Here is a 22,353-nt window from a genome sequence, read left to right on the forward strand (position 1 = left end):
AGCAGAGGGGGATTGCAACCCCATTGGAAGAACAACATCGCCTGGCTGGAACACTCGATGCTCCCAGAGACTAGAGCACCAACCAAGAAGTGTACAGGAAGGGATCCAAGGCTCCAGATACATATGTAGCAGAGGATGGCCTTGTCTGACAGCATGGGAAGGGAGGCCCTTGGTCCTGTGAAGGTTTGATGCCCTAGCGTAGGGAGATGCTGGAGTGGTGGTGCTGGAGAGGGTGGGTGGGTGGGGAGCACCCTTATTGAGGCAAAGGGGAGGGAAGAGAGGGCAGATATGGGATAGGGGGTTTGTGGAAGGGTAACCAGGAAGTGGGGTATCATTTGAGATGTAAACAGATGGAATGATTAGAAAAAGAAAGCCAGGAAGAAAAAGACAGTATAAACTATGGCAATAAGTTACTTTTTTGTGTATGTGTGTGTAAAATAAGTCATAAACAATTCTCCCCATTGTCTTTTCAATTTATCTGTCCACTAATTCCTTTTAATTATTTTGTTTGTATTTCTCATATGGCCATAATTCCTCATTCTTTCTCATTGTTTGAGGATTTTATCACATTTCATGTAGACTCCTGCTGTAGCCTCCTTTATTAAATGTAAGTTTTCCCCTCCAGATCATTTTCAGGTTTCTTAACATATAAGGAACAAACTGGTTATCACAACATCATTCCATCCCCTTTGAAAAGCTGTTTCCTTTTACTTTTATGGTTCCATTTCCATTTTTTTCATTTTTATAGTTCTGAACTATAGCCATATCAAGTTTTCTGAAGCTTTAATCAATCAGACCTTGACCATGTGTTATAAGCTGCTGTCTAGTAAGAAAACATAAATGCAAACTAGGGGAGATAGAATCAACAGTGATTTGTGTGCTGGTGTAGATTCCTAGACCTAGAGGTACACATTCAACCTGGCCTCTAAATGTAACTTATTGTTACTTCGTATCAATTCCACTAAAATTAGGGACAAGACAAAGCTGCTCACTCTCCCCCTAGCTTTTCAACATAGTACTTGAACTTCTAGCCAGAGCAGCTAGGAAACTAAAGGAGATCAAGGGAATACAATTTGGAAAGGAAGAAGTCAAGATATCACTGTTTGCATATGATATGATGGAATACGTAATGAACCACAAAATTCCTCCAAAGAATTCCTACAGCTGATAAACAACTTCTGCAAAGTGGTTGGATAGAAAATTAAAATAAACAAATCAGCTGTTTTCCCTTACTCAAAGGATTAACGAGCTGAGAATAAAAATTAGGGAAATGGTACCCTTCACATTAGTCAGAAATAATATAAAATATCTTGGTGTGACTCTAACCAAGCAAGTAAGAGATCTGGATGATAAGAACTTCAAGTCCCTGAAGGAAAAAAAAATGAAGGAAAACTTCAGATGTCCTTCAACAGGGGAATGGATACAGAAAATGTGGTATATTTACACAATGGAATACTACTCGGCTATTAAAAACAAAGACTTCATGAAATTATTAGGCAAATGGATGGAACTAGACAGTATTATCCTGAGTGAGGTAACCCAGTCGCAAAAGAACACACATGGTATGCACTCACTGATATGTGGATATTAGCCCAGAAGCTTGGAACACCCCAAGATACAATTCATAGACCATATGAGGTTCAAGAAGGAAGAACAAAGTGTGGATGCTTCAGGCCTTCCTAGAAGGACTGAAGTGGAACAATATACTCATGAGAAGTAGACTGTGGGAGGGACTTTCAAGAAAGAAAGGAGGGGAAGGGGAAAGGGGGGCAGGATCAGATATATGAGGAGACGAGGATAATATACAGAGGGTCAAGAAATTGACCAAAAGTGTTTAGCAATGGGGCATGGGGACCTGGGGGTAGCCACCAGCAAGTCCCAGATACCAGGAAAGCAGATCCAGAAGCCAAAGGGGATGAGATTAGCTAAAATGCCCAACAAAAGGGAGGGAGAATCTGTAGAGACCACATCCAGAGGCTTCCAGTTGCAGGGTGGGCCACTCACTAGTCTCCAAACTTTTAACCCAGAATTTCTCCTGTCTAAAGGAAATGCAGAGACAAAGTGTGGAGCAGAGACTGAAGGAAAGGCCATCCAGAGTCTTCCCCACCTGGGGATCCATCCCATATACAGGCACTAAACCCAGACACTATTGCAGATGCCAAGAAGTGCTTGCTGACAGGAGCCTGATATAGCTATCTCCTGAGAGGCTCTGTCAGAGTCTGCCAAATACAGAAAAGTGGGCACTCACAGACGACCATTGGAATGAGCATGGGGTCTCCAATGGAGGAGCTAGAGAAAGGACTGAAGGAGCTGAAGGGGTTTGCAACCCCATAGGAAGAACAATAATATCAACCAACCAGTACCTGAAGAGTACACAAGGAGGAACCCATGGTTCCAGCCACATATGTAGCAGAGAATGGCCTTATCTGGCATCAATGGAAGAAGAGGCTCTTGGTCTTGTGAAGGCTCAATACTGCAGTGTAGCTGAATGTCAGGGCAAGAAGGCAGGAGTGAATGGGTGGGTGGGGGAACACCCTCAGAGAATCAGGGGGAGGGAGGATGGGATAGGCTCTTTTTGGAGGGGAAACTGGGAAAGGGAATAATATTTGAAATAAAATAAATAAATAAATAAAATAACAAATTAAAAATGGGGTACAGAACTAAACAGAATTCTCAACTGAGGAATCTTGAATGGCTGAGAAGCACTTAAAGAAATGTTCTATATCCTTATCATCAGGGAAATGCAAATCAAAATGACCCTGATGGCCTACCTTATACCATTCAGAATGGCTAAGATAAAAAACTCAGTGACAGTAGCAGATGCTGGTGAGTGTGTGGAGAAAAAGGAACATTCCTCCATTGGTGGCAGTTCCTCAGAACACTGGAAATAGTTCTACCTGAGGACCCAGTTATATTACTCCTGGGCATATACCCCAAAGATGCTCCAACATATAACAAGGACACATGCTCCACTATGTTTATAGCGGCCAGAAGCTGGAAACAACCCAGATGTCCCTCAATAGAGGAATGGATACAAAAAATGTGGTACATTTACACAATGAAATACTACTCAGCTATTAAAAACAATTACTTCATGAAGTTTGCAGGCAAATGGATGGCACTTGAAAACATCCTGAGTGAGGTAACTCAGTCACAAAAGAACACACACAGTATGCACTCACTGATAAGTGGATATTAGCCAAAAAGAAACTTGGAATTCCCACTATACAACTCACAGATCATATGAATCCCAAGAAAAAAGATCACACAAAAGTGTAGATACTGCAGTCCTACTCAGAGGGGGAAAGTAAACAATCTTGGGAAATAGAGGGAGAGAGGGATCTGGGAGGGAGAGAGAAAGGGGAGGAAAAGGGGGTATTGGTTCACATATGGGAGGATATGGGGGTATAGAGTGTCAGGATTTTGAAAGGAGTTGCCTACAGTGGGGGAGGGAGAACTGAGTGTAGCCACTAGAAAGTCCTAGATCCCAGGACACAACAAGGATGAATGACATTAGCCAAAATACCCAACAAAGGGGAGATAGAACCTGTAGATACGATATCGAGTAGATAGGCAGAGCCTGTGTTTGAGGGATGGGGCCACCCACCCACCTCAAAAATATTAATCCAGAATTTTTCCTGTGAAAAGGGAATGCAGGGACAAAGAGCGGAGAAGAGACTGAAGGAAAGGCCATCCAGAGACTGCCCCACCTAGAGATCCATCCCATCTGCAGACACCAAACCCAGACAATATTGCTGATGCCAAGAAGCACTTGCTGACAAGATCCTGGTATAGCTGTCCCCTGAGAGGCTCTGCTAGAGCCTGACCAATAGGGATGCAGATGCACACAGCCAAGCATTGGACAAGAATGTGAAAACCCCAGTGGAGGAGTTTAGAGCAAGGATTGAAGGAGCTGAAGAGGTTTGCAACCCCACAGGAAGAACAATACCAACCAACCAGACACCCCAAAGCTCCCAGAGACTAAACCACCAACCAAAGACAACACATGGAGCGGCCCATGGCTTCTTCTTCATATGTAGCAGAGGGTGGTATTATCTGGCTTCAATGGGAAAGGATGCCCTTATTCCTGTGAAGGCTTGATGTCCCAGCATAGCGGAATGTTAGGGTGGTGAGGCAGGAATTGGGGGTGGGCGGGTAGTTGAGGGAGTACCCTCATAGAAGCAGGGAGAAGGGGGAGGAGATAGCGAGTTTGTGGAGGGGAAACTAGGAAGGGGGATAATGTTTGAAATTAAATAAACTAGCAATATAAAAACGATGATATTACATAACTTTCATTTCTGAACACATGAATATACTTATATACAACTATAGTTAATAGGTGTATATAAGATATATGTATATAGATATAAGTTATTTGAACTAAATTCTAAAAAGTTAGGTAAACAAAATTTAAATTTTTCATAGTAATTAAAACTCAGAGTCACTAGAAGATAATAGTCATAAAATAGGAACATATCTTCTATTTTGGAGAAGAATCTGTGTCACTTCCAGTGTCTGTTTCTATATCTTATTTCTTTTGGGATAGATTTTGTAGTCTGTGAACTATGTGTTAATAATTTAATTATTTATTTGTATGTTTGCTTTAGAGAATACAATATGCATCTTCAATATGTAACAATCAACCAAGAAGTAATACTATAATTTTCAAATATAAGTAATATCCCTACAAAATAGACTTTGATTTTTCTGCTACCTCAAAAAGGTTATTATAGGGTAGTTTATAAACCTCATTGGAAATTATTATTTTCACCTAAAAATATTGTATAACCTTAATAAATTCATCCATAGCTAGAAAACTTGAGTATTATACAGAAAAAAATGTGGGACTCTGAAAGACAGAATAAAGAAAATTTTCTCATGAGGGACTTTGTGAACAACAAAATAAAACTGTATCATCCTTGGGTTTGCTATGGCTTTATGTATCTTAAATCTGCTCTTAGAAAAGCCAGAAATCCAGGAATACTAACAGAAAGGCTTAACAAAGTACACTTTTTCTAGTCAACAACCAACAAAGAAGCACTCTACTATGATGCTAATTGGATAATAGTATTCTACACCAGCATAGAGCAATGGAAAGATGATAACCTTATCCACAATTTTACCATCAAAAGCTTGGTGGGGAATCGAGATTTCTTTCTTCACTATATTTAGTTGCAACTGTCAACATCACTGGAAAGTAATGAGCTTCCCTGATCAATTCCACTAGTTGTCTCTGGAGACATGGAGTGCTCTGACTTCCACCCCCATCCAGCATTAAAGAGGTACCCTCTTTTCTCCTTCATTATAAGTTATATAACAAGAGGCATTCTGGAGACTCAGAACTTCGAATATCTTCTAGTAATGACAAGGCTATCCACTTGTGGAGACCACATGGGGAGCCATAATTGAGTAGGACACTATCAGTGGATAATTAAGGATCTGAAATTCATGTCCATTCCCAAATATAATTTGAAATGCCCACATTTTAATGTCAGTAGAAGGAAAGCAATGAACCTGGCATTCTAGCACCATCTAGCTGTGTACTTCTATTTTAGAGCAATTTTAAAGGTCTGAATTAGATTCAGGGTTGGTAAGGGAACATGCAGTATGTCTTGGCTTAATAGAAAATTCCTCAATATATTAAAAGTTAGGAGGATCTCAAACTGAATGAAAGAGACAACCAATAGATACCAACACTGAAATTATAGAATAACTGTTAATAGAGTTTAAAGTTCATCACAAAATCACTGCAAAGGAAAATTATAAATGCACTGAGCAAAATTAAAATATAGAAAATTTCAGCAAAAATAGAATATATAAAGATTTTTAAACTTTAGAACTATAAAGTAAATAGAACAAGCTACCTATTTGATCTCAGTAGCAGAATGTAGAGAGTAAAGAAATGTGTCAGGGTAGTTAAAAACAGAATAACAGAAGCAGCACAACCAGAATAGAGGGAAAGTAGTCTAAAAAGAAGACAGATGTTGAGGCTGATAGGGCTGATGAAAAGGTTTTAGTTTTCAGGTTATTAAAGATGAAAGGGAAACAAAGAATCCAGGGCTCCACCAGGATATGGAAAATCAATGGCAGCTGTTCCAACAATACAGAAAATTTATTTTCCAGGCTGGCAACCAGTATGCCTCTGTTTTTGCATCCCAGGGGCAGGGATTACTAGTGTACACATTTATTATTTTATAACCTGGCTTATAACCATTCTAGTGATAAAGCTTAGGTAACTCTGTTTGTGCAGCAAGTAGCCAGTTTATTGAATGAGTCGTTTCCCCAGTCCCAGAAAGCATGTTATCTACCTGTAAAAATATAACAAAATATGTTTGTGAAGAATTCTGTTGGAATTTTGATGGGGATTTCATTGAATCTGCAGATTGCTTTTGGTGAGAAGGCCATTTTTACTATGTTAATCTTACTGATCCATGAGCATGGGAGATCTTTCCATTTTCTGAGGTCTTCTTCAATTTCTTTTTTTAGAGATTTGAAGTTCTTATCATATAGATCTTTTACTTACTTGGTATGAGTAATACCAAGATATTTATACTATTTGTGACTATTGCGACAAGTGTTGTTTACCTAATTTCTTTCTCACCCTGTTTATCATTTATATAAAGGAAGGCTACTGATTTGTTTGAGCCACCACAAAGCTCAAGTTCAAGTGGATCAAGGACCTCAACATAAAACCAGATACACTGAATCTAATAGAAGAGAAAGTGGAAAAGAGCCTTGAACTCATTGGCACAGGGAAATTTTTCCTAAACAGAACTCCAATGGCTCAGGCTCCAAAATCAAGAACTGATAAATGGGACCTCATGAAACTGGAAAGCTTCTGAAAGGCAAAAGACACAGTCAATAAGACAAATCATCGATTCACAGATTGGGAAAAAAACTTCACCAAACCCACATCCAATAGGGGGCTAATATCCAAAATATATAAAGAACTCAAGAAGCTAACCTCCAAAAAACTGAATAACCCAATTGAAAAATGGGTTACAGAGCTAAACAAAGAATTCTCTACTAAGGAATCTCAAGTGGCTGAGAAGCACCTAAAGAAATGTTCAACATCTTTAGTCATTAGTAAAATAAACCAAATGGCACTAAGATTCTACCTTATACCAATCAGAATGGCTAAGATAAAAAACTCTGCTGGCAGATGCTGATGAGGATACCGAGAAAGAGGAACTCTCCTCCATTGCTGGTGGGATTGCAAGCTGGTACGCCCACTTTGGAAATCAATGTGGTAGTTCCTCAAAAATTTGAAGTAGTGCTACCTGAAGACCCAGCTATACCACTACTGGGTATATACTCAAAAGATGCTCCAACATATAACAAGGATACATGCTCCACTATTTTCATAGCAGCCTTATTTATAATAGCCAGAAGCTGGAAATAACCCAGATAACCTTTAACAGAAGAATGGATATAGAAATGTGGTTCATTTACACAATGGAGTCCTATTCAGCTATTATAAACAAGAACACCATATATTTTGCAGGCAAATGGATGGAACTAGAACATATTATCCTGAGTGAGGTAACTCATACGCGAAATGGCATACATGGCATCTACTCCCTAATAAATAGATATTAAACCAAATGCTCAGAATACCTATGATACAACTCCTAGACTACATGAAGCTTAACAAGAAGGAAGGCCAAAATGTGAAAACTTCAATCCCACTTAGAAGGTGGAACCAAATAATCATGTCAGATAGAGGGAGGGAGAGTCCTGGCTGGGATAAGGGATGAAGAGGGGAAAGGGGGAGCAGGTTCAGGTATAAGAAGAGACAGGAGAGAAATCCAGAGGGCCAGAAAAATAAACAGAAATATGGAAACAGCAGGGAAGGCAATTACTAGAAAGTCCCATAAACCAGGGATGTGAGAGGCTTTCAGGACCCAAGGGGGATGGCATTATACTAAATACCCAGCAAAGGAGAGATAGAACCTATAGAGACAACCTCTAGTAGATAGGCATGTCCCCCAGTTGATGGAAGGGACCACTCACCTATCTCAAAATTTTTAACCCAGAATTGTCACTGACTAAAGGAAATGCAGGGAAAAAAATGGAGCAGAGGCTGAAGGAAAGGCCATCCAGAGACCATAACACTGTATGATCCATTCCATTCACAGAAACCAAACCCCAACAGTTTTGCTGATGCCAAGAAGTGCTTGCAGAAAGGAGCCTAGTATGAGTATGTCTTCTGAGCCTAGTATGTCTTCTGAGGGGCTTTGCCAGCACCTAAGACAGACACAGACTCTCACAGCCAACCATTGGATTGAGGCTGAGCTTCCAATGGGAGAATTAGGGGAAGGACTGAAGAAGCTGAAGGGGACTGCAACCCCTTAGGAAGAGCAACAATATCAACTAACCAGACCACTTAGAGATCCCAGGGAATAAACCGCCAACCATGGTCCATGGCTAAATAAGTAGCAGAGGATTGCATTATCTGGCATCAGTGGGAGGAGAGGTGCTTGGTCCTGAGTAGGGTTGTTGCCCCAGCGAAAAGGGATACTAGAGGGGTGAAGCAGGTGTGTGTGGGTGGGTAGGAGAGTATCCTTTTCGAGGCAAATGAGAGGGGGATGATGTGGGGGTTTGCAGAGGGGTGACTGGAAAGGGGAAACAACATTTGGCATATAAATAAATAAAATAATCCACAAAAATATTAAAAAAAAACTTGAGGATCACCATCCCAGTCTTCAAGCAATACTACAGAACAATAGTGACAAAAACTGCGTGATATTGTACAGAGACAGACTGGTTGATCAATGGAATAAAATCAAAGAGCCAGAAATAATACCACACACCTATCTGTGGACACTTGCTCTTTGACAAAGAAGCCAAACCATACATTGGGAAAAAAGAAAGCATCTTCAACAAATCGGGCTGGTCTAACAGGCAGTTTGCTTTTAGAAGATTCAAATTGATTCATATTTATCAACTTGCACAAAGCTCAAGTCCAAGTGGATCAAGGACCTCCACCTAAAATCAGATACACTGAATCTGATTTTAGAAGAGAAAGTGGGGAATGTCAGCATTCGTATGGGGAAACTTTCATGAAACATAACTCCAGTGGCTCAGGCTCTAAGATCCACAATTGACAACTGGACCTTATAAAACTGAAAAGCTGCTGTAAGGCAAAGGACATTGTCAATAGGACAAAACAGCAACCTACAGATTGGGAAAAGATCTTCAGTACTACATCTAATAGAGGGTTAATATCCAAAATATATTAAGAACTCAAAAAGCTAGACTCCATAAAGCCAAATGTGGGATACAAAACTAAATAATGAATTCTCTAAACAGGAAGTTCAAATAGCTGAGAATCACTTAAAGAAGTGTTCAACATCCTTGTTCATCAGGGAAACGAAAATCAAAATGACTATGAGGTTCCACTTTACACCAATCAGAATGGCTAAAATAAAAACTCAAATGATAGCATATTTTGGTGAGGATATGGAGAAAGAGAACACTCCTCTATTGCTGGTGGGATGGTAAACTGGTACAACCACTCTCGAAATCAATCTAGCAGTTCCTCAGAAAGTTGTAAATCATTCTACCAGAAGACCCTGATATACTGCTCCTGGGAATAAACCTACAAGATGCTCCACAACACCATGAGGACATGTGCTCTTCTATGTTTATAGCAGCATTATTTCAGAAACTAGAAACAACCCAGATGCCCCTAAACTGAATACAGAAAATATGGTTTATTTACACAATGTAATACTATTCAGCTATTAAAAAAAAGAACACTGTAAATTTTGCAGGCAAATGTATGGAACTAGAAAATATCCTGATTGAGATAACCCAGTCCCCAAAGGACATGCATGGTGTGTACTCACTGATAAGTGGATATTAGCCAAAAGGTACAGAATACCCGTGATATAACCCACAGACCATAAGAAGTTTAACAAGAAGGACGGCCCAAGTGAGGATATTTCAGTCACACTTAGAAGGGGGAACAAAATATCATGGGAGGAAGAGGGAAACTTGAAGGAATCACCTCCATTAGGTAGACAGGCCCCTCAATAGAGGTATGGAGTCACCAAAATCTTCCTTCAAAGTTTTTGACCCTGAATTGGTCCTGTATAAAAGAAATGCAGGGACAAAACTAGAGCAGAGACTGAAGGAAAGGCCATCCAGTGACTGGCCCAACTTGGGATCCATCCCTGGGCAGGCACCAAACCCTGACACTATTACTGATGCCATGTTGGGCTTTCAGACAGGAGCCTAGCATTGCTGTCCCCTGAGAGGATCTGTCAGCAGCTGACTAAGACAGATGCAGATACTCACAGCCAACTATTGGAATGAGGCCAGGAACTCCTATGGAAGCGTTAGGGAAGGATTGACAGAATTGAAGGGGATTTCAACTCCATTGGAAGACCAATAGTGTTAACTAACCCAGATGCCTGAGAGTTCCCAGACACTAAGCGATCAAGAGACTAAGTACATGCATAGGCTGTTTTTTGCCGCCATATGTAACAGAGGACTGCCTTGTCTGAGTTCAGTGGGAGAAGATGCACCTAATTCTGTAGAGACATGATGCCCCAGGGAAGGCAAATGCCCAGGGTGTGGGATGGGGTTGGGTCAGGGTGGGTGCACCTCCTCAGGGGAGGAGGAATGGAGTGAAGAACTGTGACAGGAGGGACCAGGAGGCGGGCCAACATTTGGAATGTAATAAAATAATTATAAATGTAACAAAATAGACTATGTCCTTGGGCCAAAGACAATCATCAACACACAAGACTTGAAATCATATAAAATATGTTCTAAACATGATGGAATAAAACTAGATATGAATAACAGAAAGATATAAGAAAAATATCTAAACTTTGGAGTCAAAATATCTCTTTTAAATGATCAATTATTTCTGAATTAAGATGACAGGCTGCCTCCAAGTCACCCAGTTGAGAAGAATTAGTAAGAGTTTCTACTCCTAATAGATACAGAGGAAGAGCTTGGGAACTATTAAAAATATAGGGATGGAAAATAATGAATATGCTTAAGAAAGATTGGTAATACACTGAAAAAATAACACAAACAAGTACAAAAGAAATAAAATGATAATAAATGATGATTCTTTTCTTTTTATATACTGTCAGATCTATATCATGTGCATTGCTAGATCTATAGATTAGTGAATCTTAAAATAGATAGCAATTAGCACAGAGATCCACAACAGGTCAACCTGAAGAGAGTAAGAGGCTGAAGAGAGCTTAGCTCTAAAGTTGACATCTATGTCACATATCTTCCACTAAGACACAGGGATCTTTATAGAAGAAAAGGGTGGAAAGATTTTTTTTTTAAGAAGTGTTGGATGATTTCAAGAAAGTGGTGTTTTCTTTAAATAAAAGGGAAGTTGTACATATGAACTCCAAGTGGCTTCGACAGCATGTAAATACTTGTGCAAGCTTGAGCCAGACAAAATTTCATCATGAATGGATGATGAGCAGAAGCCTTATTCTAAGCTGAGAACCTAATGGTATTTGATAGCTGCTAGAAAAGGAGAGTCTGTTTTATTAAATGATATGATTGTTGTGGGTTAATCATACTCCAGGCCAGGCCACATACTAAAGAGGGGCTGGGCAATGCAAACTGGGCTTCATGGGCTTAAAAAGATAAAGAACATGAGTTTGGGTGGGTAGAGATGTGGAGGTGGATCTGGGAGGAATTAGATAAAGCTGGAGAATATGATCAAAATGCAATGCATGACATTTTTTCAAAGAATTAATAATATTTAAAATTCAATTTGTCTAATAAAAAAGCTTAGGGGAAAAGCCTCACAAACAAGATAAACCATGTGGAAGACCGCATATCAGGACTTGAAGACAGAGTAAAAGAATTCAAACACATGCTTAAAGAAAATGAGAAATTCGAAAGGACACATGAAGAGAAAATATAGGCTATTTGGTACAGTATTAAAAAACAAAATCATGGGCATAGAAAAAGGATAATTCTAGGGAAAATGGGAAAATGGGAGATAACATATAGATGGTGTACACGCTAAAATGTATTAGATTTATGAATGAAAATTATCACTATAATCAATGAATATCCATTTTAAAGGAAAATTGGCATTTATCTGTAATGTAATGTTTTGCACAATTCTTAATTTAAGCAGTGCATCTATCATTATCAAGTAAATTCTAATTCAATTAGTTGCTTGTGTTGATAGTTCTTAAACCAAGAGTGTAGTTTTTAAATATCGCACCAATAATGTGCTTTACCTAAAGCTCTGTTTTTACTGTAGATACTTTTTCAGATAATCCTTTTGTGTTTTTACTTTTCCTTGCTGCTATATAATTTCCCTCTGATTTGGCTAGTTTCTTTCTTAAAACAACTGATATATATGTTTTAATTGATTTTATATATATATATATATATATATATATATATATATATATGCTTGACCAAAATAAAATAAATTTTGGCCATTCTTATTACCCTCTCTCATCCTTTCCCTTCTCCAGCTGAAGCTTTTCTTTCTAACAAATTTCCCTCCTACTTTGATGTCATTTTTTGTCTCTACTGTGTTTAAATAGGGTGCTTTCAAGAGCATGGGTAGGGGTTATACACCAAAGCACAAACAACTTTTCAGTGGCTACACAACTGAATGATAGTCGTCCCTCCAGCAGCCATTAATTGCCCATGGTTCACAGTGGTGAGTGGGGTCTTATGAGTTTCTTCTCCATGCATATTGTAGTGTCGATGGGCCCAATTTTGTGCAAGTCATGTTTAGGTAGCTATAGCTGTAGTGAGCTTAGGAATGCAACAGCCTTGCCATGTCCATAAGGCACTGCTTCCTTTTCTTTGGCTATATTTTTCCACCCACTCTAATATTCCCTGAGTCTTGATCGGAGTTGGCATAAATATTTTATTTAGGGCTGAGCATTCTATACTGCCCTATTCCCAACACTTTGACTAGTTATGACTCTCTGCTTTAACCTCAATTCACCAAACAAGGCATTTTATCTGAGCAATGTCATTATCAGCACTGATCAATGGATATAAACACCAGTATTTAGAAGGCATTTTGACATGTTGATTTAACAAAGCAACTAGTAGGTTCATTGCTAAGGACTATGATCTTCCTGTTGTAAGTTTTTGACTGGGTTTTCAGTTCTGGGGATGAGTGTCCTCATGTGGAGCTAGCCTTAAACTGAACCTGAAAGTATCTGGTTACCTATGAAATAGTCATACTATTATTGCAAAGTGAGCAAATCTTCTCTGGAAGGTTTTATTATAGCTCATGGGATCACGTTTGGGTAAGATGACTAGTCTCTTCCAGCAGTCTTCCAACACTGTGAAAGCTAGCCACCAAGGCGGAAATTTCTAGCTCAGTTCTAGCTTGGTCTCTCTATAGCATGAACCAAGTGTGGAGTGTGTTCAGCAATGGGGCTTTTACAGCTGGTTCTGGTAGAGCAATGAGCTGCAATGGCAGTAACCTGTACTGTTTTGGGGGATCTCTGATGACTTCCTCGCCAATGGTGTAAGGGGAAGTATCTCACATCTGACACTGGCATTTTTATTTAATACTGACTACTTTCTTAAAGTAAGATCCATGAGGTTTTTCTTTTATTTTTGTGTGCATGTGCATGCATACTGTGTGTATGAAAGAGAGAATATATGAGTATCACTGATATAATGATAATTATACAATCAGAAAACTATTACTTAGAGAATCCCACTTATACTCAGAATCTCAAAAAGCAACTATTTTATTTCTCTAAATCAACACATTCAGGTTTAGTACTTATTTCTCTAACAGATCTTCCAGATTCTGTGATTCTGAGAAACTTCCATCTGTATGCTAATTCATTTGGTTTGATGATTTATCAGAAAAATATTTAACTCATTCGTGTATTGCAGGTGAGCATGCAGATGAGCCATGGAATTTGAATAATTTTTCCAGGCTCGTATACCATAGAATTAGTAGTGTGACAGTGGACCTCAAATTATTAACCTCTATATTATATGAGATAATAGTTACTGTGCTGAGCTTTTTCATGCTTTCATTTAATTCCCAGCACCTGAAACATATTATTATCATTTAATAGGAAATAAACATGTGTAACAAACCTCCAGATTAAAGTATAAACTGTAAACAAGTGATTAAACTCTGGAAACCTCAACCTTCATTCAGAGCATCTTTTTTCACTGAATTAAGGAGTCATCCATACTGGGTCAGAAGATAGCCCAGTAATGTTGAATCTCAGTCATGTTCTAGGCATTCTCCTTATTTGTCTTACATTCAGCTTAAAAATATTATTAGTGTCATTACATTGTATGAAACACTGTACATTCATATATGAAACATTACCTACATCTATTCATACCTTATCTTCTGTTGCCTTTCCCTCCAGTTCTTTCCCTTTCACTTATCAAATAGCTCCCTTCCTACTTTCAGACACACACAATTTTATATATATGTATGTGTCTATATTCTACACATAAAATGGCATTTTTGTATTGAGTGTAACTTAATTTTTTAATATTAACATTTAACATAAAAGGTTAAGTTCTATATTCAATTTTAACATTTAACATTAATATTTTAACTTATTTAACATTAACATTGATCTTCATTCAAATGAAGTATATCATTATTATTTATGGCTGAATAAAACTTCATTGCCATGTACACCACATGCTCTTTCAATATTCATTTGTGGTGGCATCTATGCTGGTTCCATATTTTGACTACTGTGAATAGTGCTTCAATAAACATGGATGTGTGTGTGCAAGTGTCTCTGTGGTATGGTGGCTTTGAATATGGCTACATATCTGAGTATAACTGACTCATATCATGGCTCTGTAATATTTATTCCCTCAATAACACTATGAGATGCTAACATTATTACATAGATTAAGGATATAAAGTTCAAAGAAGAAATGTAAATTTATCAAGCTTTCCAGATTGCCCTGTTCCAAAGCTTGTGGCATCCTTTTGAGCAGAAATACATCAAGCAAGAAAGCAATGAAGACTGCCAATCAATGAGAGGCCAGGGAGAAGCTATAAGACTTCTTGTGGGAGAATTAAAACACCATCTCTTTCATATAACTTTCCTGAGAAACTATTTCCAAAGTTTGCCAAAAGCATTCTTTCTATGTCTTTCTATTCTTTTTATTTCATTCTTTCCTGTCTTTTTATTTTCCATTTTGTAATACTTCTGGTCTCTTGGGCTTCTGCCGCTGTATCATCCCAAAGCATCAGAAGGAGGGTGCAATCAGGGCTAGAGGAAGGGGGTAGTGTATAGAGGAATCTTTCCTGGTTTGTCAGAGTTCCCTGATCCTGAAGGGAGAGAAGGCGGATCCATAGCGGCTTTTCCTGTTACCTTTTCTTCATTTATTCCCTAAGTGCTTTTCTAGCAAGAATGTCCATATCTTAGAGTAATTCTGATAATTTAAAGATATATGAAAAAGTAAGTAGATTCTATTTTATACTAATTCCTATGCATATGGTCAATTGTCCTGTCATTTCTTTATTTCTATAAAAAATAACTATGTAACTTTTCCTCTCTATACCTAAACAAACCTCTAAAATCCAGTTAATATTATCTACCTCTGCCACCTCTAAGGACGGTAATTTCTTATCTTTCTCACCAAAAGCTTGCTATCATTTATATTATGATATTTTATGCTCCCCTTTCTGTCTTCAGCCTTACGACCCCTGTTTCTACTTCATGTTTTCCATAGTCTAGAAATCATCACATAATCTTCTCTTATTGACACTGCTCCTACAAAGTAAGTTTACTTTACCTACATATCATACACTTAATCTAGGGAAAGTGTTTCTTCAGCATGGTTAATCTGTATGGCTTTAAAAAGTTGTATTTTTCTTTATTCTTGAGAAGTTCACACAGGTATACAATGAAATATAATCATATCCACACCCATTTTCTCCCTCAGGTAACATATATACCCCTGTTTGTTACCCTCATAAGTTAATGTCATGGTTTTTCTTTTTGATATCCACAAAATCCAATCGGTACTGCCCATGTGTGTGTGGGTGTCGGGCTGCCCACTAGTATATGGGAAACCCACCAGTGAGAATGTTTTCTCTGAGTCTCTCAGATCTACAGTCAATGTAGATTTCCAAATGCATCACTTCTCTTAAAGATCTATTTAAATTCTTTATAGATCATCATTTCCACAAATTATTCACACAATTGAGATGACTGTATGCTATTCATTCAACCTTCTGTTTATCTGTTCTGTCCATGTTATATGGAGGCATAGGCTGGCAGTCTCTGAGTTTGAGGTCAGCCTGGTCTGCAGAGTGTCTTATGTGGGGTATTTTAGTCAATGATTAACAAAGAGAATATAACTGATGGATGGAAAATAAAAGATGACTTAGAAAGAAGAATCAGTTATGGATGACTGGACTATGGTGGAAAAGTGAGAATAAAATTTGAAACTTTATTGAAAGTTTTTTAGGTAGTCTTATGGTTAGTTATTTCTGAATAAATATCACTCTAGAAGCAATTGGATGTGAAAATGCCTCATGTTTAGGTGGAAAGAATGAAGAACCAGTGAGATACTATGAAATCAAGAAGTAAAAAGGAGCTGATATGAGGAATGAGGATGAAGGTGGTAGAAACAAGACAGGAGGAAGGCTGCAGCCATGAGAGATAAGAAAGGGAGGCAGAGAGATAAGAGTAAGCCACAAGAATGCAGCTATGGCTTAGCTATCGACAGGGTCTGGGGTAATAGGAAGATACAACAGAAAAACAACCAAGAAAATGTCCAAATCCTTGGCTTAAAAACATGCCAATCATTGTCATAAAAAGATTTGGAAAAGCTCAATTCATTTTCATATACATACACATGTGTGTGTGTGTCTGTGTGTGTGTGTCTGTGTGTGTGTGTGTGTTCAAATGCTGTCCAGAATTATGTCTATTCTTTGCCATACTAGTGAGGACACATGAGCTGCTGCAGATACATAGCTCCTTCCTAGCATTCACCTGAGTAATAGTAGTGAGAGTATTTGCAAGTTTTCATGGAAGCAGTAATAGGATGTACACTGCCAGCCGTATGAGTTGGATAAGAAAGAAAAGACAGTGTTCATAGGAAGACATGCTTCTTGAAAAAAGATTGAATCAGTTGTACTGATGGAGACTACAGCAGGAGCAGAGCTGTTCAGTGACACATACAATTGTGCTTCAGAAAAGCACTGCATACTACGACAAGACAGAATGTTTTGGTGAAAGCAGCGGAAGATGCTAAAATAGCTATTTACTTAATTAAGAGTTTGAATATCTTTGTGGAGCCAATAGGGCACAATAGATGGGTTCTAAAAAGAGGAGTAAAATCTGATGATTTGAACTTTAGGAGGCAGATCATAGGTATAGAAAACTTGTAGTTTGTATCTAAAAGTTTGTGTCTTCTTTTCCAAATGTTTACGTATGAAGATACAAAATATTAACAGCTGAAGATGAACGTCTGAGACAAGGGAGTCCAAAGTACCATGAGTGGTATCCAAGGAAGATGGAGGGGAATGGTCATGTCTAAGGTTATGAAGGACACTTGGAGCTGTTAACTTTCCATGTAAGAAGCTAGCCTGCCAACTGGGTGGTGGTGGCATGCCTTTAATCTCAACACCTAGGAGCATAGGCTGATAGTCTCTGAGTTTGAGGTCAGCCTGGTCTGCAGAGTGACTTTCAGGACAACCAGAGCTACACAGAGAAACCCTGTCTCAAAAAACAAACAAAACAAAGTAAACTAACTAGCAAAGAAAATGAAGCTAGCATGTCAATAACACTTGTACTGAGAAAACTGTCAAAGGCTCGGGGATAGGTAACTTAGAATAAAAAGAGGAATGCATCCCTGAAAGCATTGTTAGAATTTGTGAGTACCTTCTCTCCTCCTGTCTATAGGGTCAGACAATAAAAGAATCAGAGAAGAAACTTCTGGGAGAAAAAAACACACTCAAGATATCTAGCGGACTCTACTTATTTGTCCATTGTGTTCTCTGTTTTCCCTCCTGACTCTATGACCGTAGAAGACATTGACTGAAAACAATATGAACTGTCATGTGGGAATGCCTGCTTCTCTCAGATTCAGAGAATGCTTAATGATTTGGAAGAGAAAATTCTGACATTGTTATGAAAATTTTATAAAAAGGGGAGTTCTCTATTGACTGCTAACTTGGTCTGATGCTGAAGGAATGACACTTGTCTTATCAGAAGAGAGCTAGCTGAGCTTTCAGAACCAACGGCTGCTCATCATGCCATCCAGCACCTGCTTCGTGTCCTGATACCTAGGTGAGTTCTAGATTTTCTTTGTAAGTTTTAAGTTCTTGGGCCCCATAGTTGCTGGAATCCTTAGTTTCCTGCCTTAGCCTCCCATCTTTGCAGGAAAAGTTATATTCCTAGTTGAACTCACAGATTCCCTCACTTGAATATAAATCCAGGATGGGTGTTACCTGAATATTTCACAGGTTCCACACTCCTGGTTCCATGTTTTTAAAAATCTGTGTGACTAGGAGCAAGTCAATGAATTTTCAGTGTTTAATTACTCTTATGAAAATGAATCATGTTTATGTTTACACCATCAACATTTACGTCTTTGATTTCTTCTTGCCTTTGTATAGGCCTAAAAGACAGACCTTGTGACTCTTGTCCTTTTCTCCCTGCTGTTTCTCAGTGCATGGTTCTCCAAAAGCTAGAGGCATCTTTTACAGTGTCTGTAATACACGGTCATTTATTTTTGTCTCTGTTTTCTTGACTCATCACTCCGATCACTGAATAGCTGATATTAGTCACATCTACCACAAGCATTACAGCCTATCACAGTAGAGGCACCAAGCTAGTTTCTTGCTGCTGCTTTTATAAGAGACCTTGGTCTCATCTCTTGAAGAGCAGCGAACAAGACTGAATCTATGGAGAGAAGGAACCACAGTGGGAGAGTGAGTGAATTTGTGTTGCTGGGTTTCCCAGCTCCTGCCCCACTGCGGGCATTGCTATTTTTCCTTTCTCTGCTGGCTTATGTGCTGGTGCTGACTGAAAACACACTCATCATTACAGCAATTAGGAACCACCCCACCCTCCACAAACCCATGTATTTTTTCTTGGCTAATATGTCATTCCTGGAGATTTGGTATGTCACTGTTACGATTCCTAAGATGCTTGCTGGCTTCATTGCTTCCAAGGAGAACCATGGACAGCTGATCTCCTTTGAGGCATGCATGACACAGCTCTACTTTTTCCTGGGCTTGGGTTGCACAGAGTGTGTTCTTCTTGCTGTGATGGCCTATGACCGCTATGTGGCTATCTGTCACCCACTCCACTACCCTGTCATTGTCAGTAGCCGGCTATGTGTGCAGATGGCAGCTGGATCCTGGGCTGGAGGTTTTGGTATCTCCATGGTTAAAGTGTTCCTCATTTCTCGCCTGTCTTACTGTGGCCCCAACACCATCAACCACTTTTTCTGTGATGTTTCTCCATTGCTCAACTTGTCATGCACTGACATGTCCACAGCAGAGCTTACAGACTTTATCCTGGCCATTTTTATTCTTCTGGGGCCGCTCTCTGTCACTGGGGCCTCCTATATGGCCATCGCAGGTGCTGTGATGCGTATCCCCTCAGCTGCTGGCCGCCACAAGGCCTTTTCAACCTGTGCCTCCCACCTCACCGTTGTGATCATCTTTTATGCAGCCAGTATCTTCATCTATGCCAGGCCTAAGGCGCTCTCAGCTTTTGACACCAACAAGCTGGTCTCTGTACTCTACGCTGTCATTGTACCATTGCTCAATCCCATTATCTACTGCTTGCGCAACCAAGAAGTCAAAAGAGCCCTACGTCGCACTCTGCACCTGGCCCAGGACCAGGATGCCAATACCAAGAAATCCTGCAGAGATGGTTAGGTAGGGAGGGGTTGATAATATAAAACTTGGGTTGGTTTTGTTTTGTTTTCCTTCCCTTTTATCCCTTCCTTTCTTTCTTCCTTCCTTTCTTCCTTTTTTCCTTTCTCCCTGTCTTCCTTCCTTCCTTCTCCCTCTCTCCCTCCTTCCCTTCCTCCATCTCTCTCTCCCTCCCTCTCCTTCTCTCTCTCTCCCTTTCTCTCTCTCTCTCTCTCTCTCTCTCTGTCTCTGTCTCTCTCTCTCTTTCTCTCTCTCTGTTGTAGTCTAAAATTGGGAATTATGTTAGGAATCAGCCCTTCTAGTTTTCATAACTTTGCCCAGAAAAAGGAAAAGGAAAAGATTACAAGGTAGAGGCTGGATTTCTGCAGGATAGGGCTCCAGTATGTGGGGTAAGCCCTGGACCAGTATTGTGTATACACAAATAAATTCTTATTAAATGAAGCATGGATTATAAGGAGGAAGAAGACACGGGCCAATAACTGGTCTGTGAGGTAACAGAGACTCAGAAAGTAAAGTTTCTGGAATGAGTTTTAAAGAAAGGAGATAAGAAACTAAGATATATTTTCATGTATTCTGTGCTGCCATTGAGTTCTCTATGTAATGGAAGAAGCTTCGGAACTCCTGAGGCTCCCCACTCCACCTCTCAAGTGCTGGCATTGCAGCTGTGTGCCCTGGGGAGAGAACCAAGGCTTTGTGGTTGCTATGCAAGCACTCTACCAACTGACCTATGTCACAGCCCAAATTATGAATTTTTGTATTTATTACTATCGTGTTGCTTATTATCTCTTGGACACAGTGGTTTCTGGCTTCATTTCCAAATTTATTAATGTCATTGAATTAGTGACTGAATATCATTTATTTCTTAATCTTCTGCAGCCTTAATTATATTACAGATATTATGGAGACAAGGTTACATTTTGTTATCATGAAACAGAATAATATCTATCACATAATTGCTATAAATATACACAAATTAATATAGTGTAGCATTATATAGATAGAGATATAGATGTGTGAAGCCTATAGCTATATTCAATAGGTACAGGAACTAAACCTCTCAAACTTCACTAGGACATGAAGAGGTACAAATTATTTCAATCTTGCTGGAAAGAAACTAGAAAATATGTAATAGAAGCTTTAAAATATTGAAAGGATTTTAGCATACATAGTTTTATTTATAATGAAATGACTGAAATAAATTTAACATTTACAAATAAGGGCATTGTTTAAGGAAGTTATATTTCATTAAATGCAGTCTTAGAAACAAAAGTGCAATATAATCTAAATACCATTAATAGCTCAAAACAATTAATCAGTTTAATTATTATGTTATATAACAGTATCAAAAACTTCTTTTGTTATTTTTTTAATTTTAACTTTGACTAGAATGAATTTGATTAAAATGTTAGTGGACCTCCTTTTCATATAAATTATTTTTCAGCAATGTTCTGTTAAAAATATATTCATGTAAATAAAGCTTTGCTTATCCATTAAGATATATAACTTTACCCATATGGACATAGATAATGAGAGAGCCAGAAACCTAAAGACAATAAAGTTTTTGTTTTCAGGTTTCTCACAAGTATGAAATATAGCTGAAGACTTAATAATGCCTGATCAGGGAAGGGTGACGGTTAGTATATGGAATATGATATTTTGGATCTGATTATACATGGAATTTTAAATGGCAGAATTTGAAATATTAACAGTAACATAATGTTTTTATTTCTGAGTTTTTGATTAGTTACACAAAATGAAAGCTGATTACATTAGGAGAAAGCAAAACTGTTTATGTGGGAAACTTTATAGCATCTTTGTTTTCTACACTTCTAATATTATTCAAAATATTAAAAAGTTAAAAGCTATTAGTTCTCTAAAACTAAATCTAATTGATTTCAATGGCTTCCAGAAGACAAAAATGATCTACCTGTTCCTTTATAGATGAGATAGATACAGTCAGCATCATGCTTTTATTATAATTTTTATTTGGAATTTTTATTGGAAATTTCAATTTTCTTAATAGTCATACACAATTATTGCTTTAACTAATTTGTAAGAAATAGTTAAAGTACAGCGTAATCTACAATGAATTGTTACTTTGTGTACTTACTACTTTAACAAATCTCTCATTCTCTCTCTCTCTCTGTCTCTCTGTCTCTCTGTCTCTCTCTCTCTCTCTCTCTCTCTCTCTCTCTCTCTCTCTCTCTCTCTCTCTCTGTCTGTCTGTCTCTGTTTCTCTCTTAGAAATCACAGCCAGTCCTGGACAAACCTGAGTAGACAGTCCTATTCAGTACAGAGAACAAGGTCTGTGGGTTAGGGGGTCTTAACTTTTTCCTTTCTTATTGTATGTATGTATGTATGTATGTATGTATGTATGTATGTATTCATTTATTCATTCACTTTAAATCCCAATATTCTTAGACACATTGCTCATAACAAAATTGCTTCCTCTGATTTTTACTTCCACAGCTACATTATAAGAA

General features: G+C 38.4%; 1 protein-coding gene across 1 annotated transcript; it reads left to right on the forward strand.

Moving 5' to 3' along the window:
- The first annotated feature begins 18,889 nt into the window (after nt 1-18,889).
- LOC127680150 (olfactory receptor 226) lies at nt 18,890-19,873 on the forward strand. Its single transcript, XM_052175720.1, has one exon. The coding sequence runs from the start codon at nt 18,890-18,892 to the stop codon at nt 19,871-19,873; it is 984 nt and encodes a 327-aa protein (XP_052031680.1).
- The last annotated feature ends 2,480 nt before the right edge of the window (nt 19,874-22,353 follow it).

Source organism: Apodemus sylvaticus, chromosome 1, assembly GCF_947179515.1.
Source record: "Apodemus sylvaticus chromosome 1, mApoSyl1.1, whole genome shotgun sequence".
Taxonomy (NCBI): domain Eukaryota; kingdom Metazoa; phylum Chordata; class Mammalia; order Rodentia; family Muridae; genus Apodemus; species Apodemus sylvaticus.